The sequence below is a fragment of the Notolabrus celidotus genome, chromosome 11 (genome assembly GCF_009762535.1).
Source record: "Notolabrus celidotus isolate fNotCel1 chromosome 11, fNotCel1.pri, whole genome shotgun sequence".
NCBI lineage: Eukaryota > Metazoa > Chordata > Actinopteri > Labriformes > Labridae > Notolabrus > Notolabrus celidotus.
Genome location: NC_048282.1, coordinates 29,743,189 through 29,752,988, shown reverse-complemented (window position 1 = coordinate 29,752,988; position 9,800 = coordinate 29,743,189). Strand labels below are relative to the sequence as shown.

At 40.8% G+C, this 9,800-nt stretch overlaps 1 protein-coding gene across 7 annotated transcripts in view; it reads right to left on the bottom strand.

Annotated features, from left to right (window-relative positions):
- Positions 1-1,135: 1,135 nt before the first annotated feature.
- Positions 1,136-9,800, bottom strand: part of samd10a (sterile alpha motif domain containing 10a) — a 58,621-nt gene continuing 49,956 nt past the window's right edge. For 2 of the 7 annotated variants that reach the window (XM_034695709.1, XM_034695710.1), the window contains exons 2-5: positions 9,154-9,335; positions 3,177-3,345; positions 2,924-3,070; positions 1,136-1,511 (exon numbers count right to left, since the gene is read on the bottom strand). In XM_034695709.1, the coding sequence (XP_034551600.1) occupies positions 1,489-1,511; positions 2,924-3,070; positions 3,177-3,345; positions 9,154-9,335 (521 nt within the window). In that variant the 3' untranslated portion in view covers positions 1,136-1,488. Of the gene's footprint in view, positions 1,512-2,923; positions 3,071-3,176; positions 3,346-9,153; positions 9,336-9,800 lie in introns of those variants that run through there. The other 5 variants (XM_034695712.1, XR_004632981.1, XR_004632979.1 and 2 more) reach the window with 5 other exon arrangements.

Below are 9,800 nucleotides of genomic sequence, written 5' to 3'. Positions count from 1 at the left end.
GGGATTATGGGTAGTGTAGTTTTGCATCACGTGCTTCCTCGCAGCTGCTCTGTTGAGAGCAATGAACGTCCACTTTGACCTTAAAGCTGGGGTTGGTAGTCAGATTTAGATACACTTGTTGTTATACTGGTTACAATGATCTTTATGTCCTGATGGTAATCAATACATAATGTATTCTTAAAAATACAGCCGGAGTAAACCTGGGAAAACACCAACCAATCACCATTTTTGGGTCCCAAAATTTTAAACCATTCAAATCCCATCCTGCCACTCTGCCCGCCTCCTGCGCGTACATTTCCCCAGCGTTCACTCCCCGTCCCCTGCCTCTGCATCTGCTTCCCCTGACTCTATTTACTGCCCCTCTCGCTCGACCTCGGGCCTGTACCCTCTGACCCGATGAGGTGCTTTGCTCAGGACTGTAGTCCGGATCAGAGTCTAAAAAGCTCTCACCACGGGGGCTCTGACAAGCAAAAGAATGAATGACATTTAGTGAGTCCTACAGAAAATGTATATGTATTGTAGCGTCAGTCTGGACGCTGTAGGGATGACGAGCCGATTCGTGAACACATTGATCTTTAATAACCGGTCACTGTCGGATGTGATCACGCGATCAACAAAGCAACAATCAATGTTTGAATGAATGAAGAACTTCTCCTCTTGTCTCTCCTCTCTCCTGCACACTCTACACCTCTCCTGATGCCTTCACTAACTGTCAACACTGTAGGAATTAAGAGCATCTACACTGAACACATTTAACAAACAGTAGAGTTGTTACAGTATTATATGTGTTATAACTTTTCTCCTGATATTGTGTCACTGGTACAACTGGATAATGCTAGCATGATAGTTGTGAGTACTAACAGCAGCCATGTTTGTTTGTGTTTTTAACTTTCACTATGATAATGTTTTGGTGAGGACCGGTTTTGAATCCGTCACGATCATATGGTCGCAAGTCAGCGGCACTCGTGCATGTGAGCGGGGAGGCATCGTTTTGGAGGAGCTCCGAGGGGAAGGGGAGGGGTTAGATGGATTCATGAGGAAATGCTACATTCAAATTCATGCTAGTTTTCCGAGACTACCAACCCCAGCTTTAAAAGCACTCATTTGCAATGAAAAAAAAGTATTTATTTATTTATTTTTATTTATTGGTCCTGCTTTCAGACATTAAAAAAGTTTCACAGAGAGAGACAGAGGTAGAGACAAAAAGAGAGAAACTGCTCATAATAATTAAACACAAAATGGAATGACAAAAACAAAAACAAACAGATTGTCATGGAGCTTCTTCATCACTGTTCATAGTCAGTCCATAATGATGCGTCTGTTCATCGTGCAGAGAGGGAATGAAAAGCTGCCAACTTCCACATAACATTGTACGTCAGGATATCGCTGCTTGCTGGATGCATTTATCCCGGAGATGCATTTCACATCTGAGTCTGTATGAGTACATGTCCATAAATCCATAAGCATCCACTTGTTCCAGCAACCTTGCTACGATATCTTTGCAAAGGAACCTGTGAAAGACAAAAAGATTAATACCTCTCAGGGAACACAACAAGCAAAAGTTTGTCATTTTAGTAAACATGTTCATTTGTTTTCAGGTTGAGGTAGATGAAAACATTGATACTACTCCTTCTCCTGTGTGTAATCTGAAGCCAACAGACTGCAAAAAGATGTAGGACATGACCGCTTCTAAGGAGTGAAGCCAAAACATCTATAACTCTCCCCACTGACTGGCTGCAGTATAGGTCATAAAGCCTACCTTCTCCATGTTAACTGATGGGACATGGGCCAAATTATAAATATCAGAATACACTTTTTCTCAAACCTAGTTTCTGTCCTTATACTTCTTTCTCACCTTGCTGATCTATCAAGAATTAGTTTTTCTGAAAACTTTCCTCTTAATTAGTTATTGGTTGCTATGAAAATGATGTAATAACATGCAGCAGCAGCTCTGGTGTTAATGAAACTGGCTCTTGTGGTGTGGTATGCACCGTATTAGCAATGTAAAGGAGGAACAGCAAAAGGGAAAAGGATGAAAACTGATACAAGAGTCGTTGAAGTTTTCATAACTGAGTTTTTGCTTAAAACCAACACAAGAATCAGTCCTGCCTTGGACTGTACCACCCCAAGGGATGTTTGCCTTTTTTATTTGAAGTTAAAATATTTTTAAAGTTATATTTTTGGGCATTTTGGCCTTTAATGGATAGGACAGCTGAAGAGAGACAGGAAATGTGGGGAGTAGAGATTGGGGGAAGACATGCAGTAAATGGTCGACCAGCCGGGAATTAAACCAGCAACCTCTGCGACGAGGACTATAGCCTCTTTACGTGGGGCGCTTAGACTGCTAGGCCACCAGCACCCCAGATGTTAAAATATTTTTTTGGTAGAGGCTGGATAACAACTCTGTTGCTTCGCCAGCTGATCACCACTGCACAAATTCTAGCTCTGAAAATGTCACCAGCAAAATTGGTCAGCATCCCTTGTGGAGGACTTTTGGCTTCACTTTTTGTAACGCAGGAGAGGCTGGGAATACTTTTTCCACCTTCAATACAGTTAATGGTAACTACTACCAGTAATCAGCTAGCTTAAATTAGCTAAATACTAATAGGAGATGAAAACAGCTAGCATGGCTCCATCCAGTGCACCCCCAAATGAAAACAAAAATGTAGAATGTTAATGAGTCTGCTGCACAGGTGCTAAGATATTTATGTAATGATATTTGGAAAGAGCCAGGCTGAATGTTAACACCCTTGATTTCAGTCTTTATGCTAAGCTCATTGTATCATGTATCATACAGACATGAAAGAATTATCATCTTTGTATCCAACTCCCTGCCAGAGACTGAGTAAACTTTATTTCCACAGTTGTAACAACACTTTAAAGTCACAGTTTGAAAGTTCCGTGTTAAAAAACAACAACACACCCTCTCCTCTGCTGAGCAGCTGCAGGTTGCGCCCCTCCTCCTGCACCTGAAGCTGTAGCACCTGCTGCAGCAACTCCTGTCGAAGTGTCTCTTGCACTAGCCCCATTCTCTGCAGCTTCTCTCCATTCAGACGCAACAACGCTCGACCTGCAGGGTCACAGAAAATGTTCAATATTCTGAACAGCTTTTATTTTGTAATCCTTTAATACATCTCTCATCCATATGTCTTCTAATGATCTATTAGAAGTGTGACCTGTGATGGCGTGGTGTGAAAATGCCTCCACGTAGGTTAGGTAGTTGTGTGGACAGTGCTTCTTCAGCCATTTACAAACATCTTGTTGTGACCAGAGCACGACAGGCCGGATAAGGCTGGGCTGCGTCGGGCTTGTGTGATATATTCCATAATTGTCACTGGAGCGGTACTGCAGACACAAAGAAACACATAGATTAATACAAAGAATCAAAAGTACTGTTTTACATATTTTTAAAAAGGTATGAAAAGACTGAAACCTTCTGCCTTAATGAATTTGAATCCTGATATCTATACAGATATCCAATATAACAGACTTTTTGCACCAGTACATCAAGCTGTCTTGCAATAGTTGACTCAGACTTAGCGCTGTATAAAAGAAGAGTTACATTTCACCAGGAAACTGGGAAGAGAGAGTGAGGACGGGGTCGTGAGTCAGATTCAGGTCGTGGCTGCCCGCTACAAGGACTGTAGCCTCTCTAAATGGGACGGGCATTATCCCCTGAGCTGGCCCCTTGTTTCACTTGGTGTTGGATTTTACCAATTATAAAAATATCCCACAAACACCAACATAAATAGCATGATGAATAATCAGGTGACTCCCACGTTACATAAAACCTCCTACACAAGCAAACAGGCATTTTTCTAGAAATATCTCTTCCTTTCACTGTTTTTTTAACCTCCCAGTCCTCCACTATAATTTTCTTGCCCTTAAATCTGACCTTGAAAAGCGCTGTGGCATCAAAACACGTGTGTCTATCTGTTATTGTACATCGTGTTGCTCCTTTGTCACATAGCAACTGTAAAGCTCAGTGTAAAACACTTTCAGCCAAACGTTGGAGGTACAGAGGCACTCTGATGGATCTATTCGTAAAGAACTGACAGGAGCATAAGAGCAGGAAGAGGCTTTAAAATCACTGAATCATGCACATGCTCAGACGGCCATATGAGGATGTAGATCAAACACAAGCATCCAAGTGAATTGTCCGCCAGACCAGCGAACATGTAGCAGCAACAACAGAGTTAGAGGAGCATGAAGGCCAGTGTGATCATGAGATCCAGCTCTTTTGTGTTAAAGGATGTAAAATTATGGGAGACCAACCAAACTGGGCCTTTGATCCATCATTCGGTTTTAAAAATTCAGCAGGTTCAGCGTTTCTCAGATTTTCTCAGAGGTAGGAGAGATTCCTCCAATAAGAAATTAAAAAGCTGGCTCACATCCAAGACTCAGGGAGGTTGTGGTTGTGCTGGAAGGTTCATCTGACAGAGAGCAACATATTACTTATTAATAAACAGAGAGTATGTGTACAGTAAAAATAGAGTTCCTGTTGAAACAGGTAAAGATATTCATCTACTTAGTCCTCAAGTGCATTTCTGTGTAATGAACTATCTTTTTGTGAACTTTGGCCTTATAACCACAGCTCAATGTTAATCACGTGATCCGACATTAAGAGTGAGGATGTTCTGACATTAACAGGAGGACTAAATTCCAAGTCGTCTAAACAAAAATATTAATTTCAACAACTTAACCAGATATAGCCTATATACAACTTTATCTCTATTTCCTAGATCAAAATACTGATAAACTGTGCTACGTCACAAGATGCCATCTGTGCTTGTTTACATTTGAGTAGTAGAGCATTGAAGTATCATGGCAGTAGTCATCAACAGTGGCCCTAGTGGCACCGCTACAGCTTTGATTAAATATATGACCAGCATTTAAGGCCCACAATATTATATTAATAACTTGTTTTACTAACTAGTAATTCTGGTGCTGACTAGCGAGAGTTTTGACGTTCACCCATTTAGCTGACTAAACGCACACGTCCCTTCATCAGAGGCTATAACAATAACTTTTCATCATCTGTGAAAACAAAAACTATCAAAGAACACGTTCAACTTAAATCCAGCAGTTTAACCAAACAGTCAGTTCAGACATTAGTCTTGGTGCCCTTGTATTTTGTTGAATAACAAGGTCCACATTAAAAGACACTGGAGTAGGTTACATGCATTGTATAATAAAGCAGCTCTTATGGCACTTCACCTTCATGCTGTCACATTCAGAGTAGAAAGTTGAAACAAGTATGTTTCTACCCCCAGACTGACTATTCACACACAATGGTCCATTTTTTTCTTTTTACTTTAATCTGAATATTTCCTACTCTCCTCCTCAACACTTGAAGTGCACCAGTCTCCTTTTTCATTCTATTTGCACTTTTCAACTCAGTACAGGAGTGTTATCTTGTCTACTGATTTGTGCTGGCTAAAACCCTTCATTACATCCAGTGGGGTCAGTATGTGAATATTTTCACCTCTGAAATGGGCTTCTTTATCAATGTATGTTCTCTAAAATGTCCCATAAAGGACTGGTATTTCTCAATGGTGTAGAAATAAATTAATTTCATTGTTATGCTTTGATTGCATTAATTTAAATGCAAACTTTTCCCTTAATTATTTCAAAGCTAATTGTTATAATAGGGTGCTAAATAGTATTTTCTCCAAGAAATCCATTTTACAATGTCTACAAGTCATAACTTTCAAAATGAGCAATTACAGTCCCTTTTTTACTCTGTTCAAATGGGATTTGAAAGGGATTTAAAATGAGAGAAAGTTATGAAAAATGTCCATCAGGTAACAACAAACATTTTGTTAATCAAAAATGCAGCAATCTTTTGTATTTTTATATCAATCAATCAGGTTAATTAAAGTCCTCAGATCCACTGCGATTGGAAACAGGAGTTAAAATGTGATGGGAAACCTTGCTTGAAGATCTTGTTATGTATTGTGAAAATCGCTGACAATTGTCTGTCAACATTTACTGAATACATTTGTGAAACATTAAATATTATAATGACACTATAATAACTGTTCACTACTCCTTTTGTTAGAATCAGTGTATGACAAACATAGAGATGTATGTGATCATAGCACAGTTAAGAGGAAGGAGAGAAACAAAATACAACAATGTGAAGGAAGAGAGAATGTGAAAGAAGTAAAAATACAGCGTCTCCTCCTGCAGTGAAACTTCCAAACACTGATTAAGTTCATGTTCCTCAGGACAGACATAAACCAACCACTACATTATGTTCATCTAAGAGGATTGAAGGAAACAAACAGCACATTGTATACACCGTTATCAGCCCGGCCCAGTTCTATGTTTGCAGCTTTGGCTTCAGCTCATTACCGACTTTTAGAAGAGACTTCCATGGGGGTGAAGACAAAGGCACTGGCTTTCTGACGAGTTACCAAGGGCTTTAAATGAGGCCAGTTTACAGCACACATGGATCGTCTCTGTTGGCTTTCCAAGCAGACAACACAGTGAGTATCAGATAAAATGAATATCAAATAAAACACAGATCTAAAAAACGGCTTTGCATAGTGATTATGACCCCATAAAAACGACCACAGACTGTTTATCAAACATTCATTATCAAACTACATTCTGTCATTTTATGCTCTGAATCAACAGACACTGGTGCTGCAGCACAGCGGCAGTATTGGAGGACCTGTGCTATTTAAAGCCATGCTAAAAGGCTGTTAGAGCCCACAGACCCGCTGGGGAGAGAGCTACTTCCATTCTCTGCTAACAAAGTGTCCATTTTCAACCATGGACAGTGACTGGCCGCATTTACCAGACAACAAATTTCTCCTTTCAGACTTTTCAGACCAGAAAACCTGACAATGACTGACAACCAGAGAAAAATGTTGTACGTATGTTCAGGTTGGTAAGACGGCAGACATGCATTTGGATCACCAATTTAGAAACACGTTACACTTGCTTTGTGTGTGCATGTTACACTTGCTTTGTGTGTGCATTGTTGAAGTAAGGGGGAAAAAAATACAACTTTCCTGCACATGTCATGGTGCTAAAATGAGCTCTTGTTCAATATGTTGCAGTCCTGGCAGTTAACTACTGTTACATGAATCAAAACAGTGATTATGAAATAACTAATGAGATTAATTCTTACCACTTCAAGCCAGGATTCATATCTTTTAAATTACTGTACTGGGAGATTCTGCCACTTAAGGTAGAGCAAATCACCTAATGTTTTCGGAAATACAACTTCATTTTTTTTCTGATTGATTCACAAACTTTGCTTCACAGCTCCCTTAGGGCAGCGTTTGAAATGTAGTGATGAAACGAAAGTACATACCATGGAGCAAAAAAGCTCCAAAGGACTGCAAAACCCTGCATCCTCGACCCCAGAGAATAGATGGATAATAAATGGACGTAATATCAATGACGTCACACGTCTGTTTCTGAAGCACTGTTTTGCTGCCTATCATTGGCGGGGGCCATATTGGACAAGCTAACCTCAACTTCTGTCGAGTAATTATGAGGTAAAGAGGTAGATTTGAGGCGGGCTTTCAGCCATCTCTCTGACAGCTACAGAGTTCCCGCCTGTCAATGAAGTCAGCTGTGCCCCTAATTATACAAAACTGGTAATCTTAATATCTAATCATGTTTTGTACCAGGCTGTAAACATGTTTATTTCTGCTGTGAAGATGGTCTTTTTTTTAATTGGTGTGTATGTGGTTTCTGGTACTTCCGGAGCCAGCCTCAAGCAGACACTCGAGGAACTGAAGTTTTTAACACTTTCCCATTGGCTTCATTTCTCTGGGCCTGAGGTTACCGCTTGCCCCCGAGACAGCTGACATGAATGATCGAGGTAAATGGACTGTGTTTAAATAACCAATGGCCACTCAGAGCACTTTTACAATACATGTCACATTCACCCATTCACACCACACTCATACACTGATGGCAGAGGCTTCTATGTAAAACTTGCATCAGTATTAACTAATCCCATTCACACACCGATGGCACAGCACCTCGGGTCATGGTGGTTGAGTGTCTTGCCCAAGGACACTTTGGCATGGAGACACCTGGACCTGGGATTGAACTCTGACCTTCCAATTTAGACAGTCTACCACAGATCCAAGGTGAGATAAACGTCTCAAATTGCAGATTCTCAATCTGTTAAAAAATGCCCATATCAGCTCTGATCCTTGAGATTGGTACCAGACAACCTTACCCTGTATATCCTACAGACGTTGATACAAAACAGTTTTCAGTTTTGCAGTTTTGTTGTGTGCCATTAGAGATCACAGATGTCTGTTCTGTTGTTAAGTTTTTACTCCACTATAAAAGTGCAAGCTAGTTAGCCTCCCTACAGAAAAAGTTTTTTCCCATGCTATAATAAAACGTTGGCTGACTCTTTTAATGGGGCCAGTTGTGTTGATGATTCAGGACCAGACAATTAAATTCCAGGAAGTTCACTTTTACTACAGCCCTGATACAGAAAGTAACAGAACCAGGATTTTAACAACATGTACTCTACTTCTGGTGTTCAGAGAACAAATAAAATGCCTTTAGGTAGAGTGCAATGACATGGGAATATTTCTCTCCCTGCTCGCCCCTCCTGACGGTGAAGCCCCAGAAACAACAGTGAAAACAATAAGCTCCTGTGATGCATGAGAAGTATGATTCTCCACTTATCAAGTTTTTACTATCACGCACTTCTATCAATACACCACTGTTATACTGAGCATTAGCATGGCTGTGATTATCTGTGACTGAACCACAGGTGTACTGTTATTGAGCATAAGCGCACTACCTTCTGTGTCATATTGTTTAAATAATGTATGGAGTGTTGAAGTCCCAGCTAACAATAAGCATAAGCAATAATGGAAGCATCCAAGCTTTTAACCTGCCAGAGTTACTGTTGGACATTTAACTACAGGCCTACAGAAACAGTTTTTCGGCCCACCCACAGTGACATTTCACCAGACAAATTACCATTAAAAACCCCAGTCAGAGTCTTTTGGACAAATAAGAGTAAATGACTTCATCTCTATGCAGAAACAAACACGTCTCCTTGACCTCATAGAATTTCGAAAACCAATGGTGTCAAACAAAATCCGTTTATGACTCAGGTGTGCTGTTTTGATTTGTTGAGGTCACAAAGGTGTTCAGTACCTGCAGGGCTTCCGTCCCCGGCTGCTGCAGCAGCTTCACTCTCCTGCCTCCTGCTGTTTTCTGCCCACGTCCGTCATGCCAGGTAAGATTCCCACCTGTTCGTCGACTCAGCTGGTGCTTGAAGTCCTCAGGCAGAGCTCTGTACTCTACAGCTGGCCTGCAGAAACTGAAACTGGAAGCTGCTGGAGAGATCAAAGCAGGAGGTGTAAAGATTAGACAGCCGGATCTGCATGTAAGCACTGATGATGTTAAGCAGCAAGAGCTATGATCAGCAAAAAAAAAAAACTTCAGTCTGCGTGACAGGAAAACAAAAGACAGAGATGAACCCACCCAGGCAGACACCTTGTCATTCAGGGATGATCTCATTACATAGTACAAGCTCCTACCTGCTAGATATGCTATTACTGAGGAAACACTTAAAGTTACCTGAGTCTGGACAAGCTTCTCTGTAATTTTAGTTTGTCACAGTTCAGATACAACGATTACTTTGTGCTGAGCTTGTAGGGAAATGTCAAAGCTGTGAGACGATCTACTTTCTCATCATTACAAGGCGGCCTGCAGGCAGGCATCCAAACCCACTCAACAGCAGGTGGCTGCACAACATCCAGTAATTAAAGAAAGTGTGGAACTACAGTAAACACGCTGTT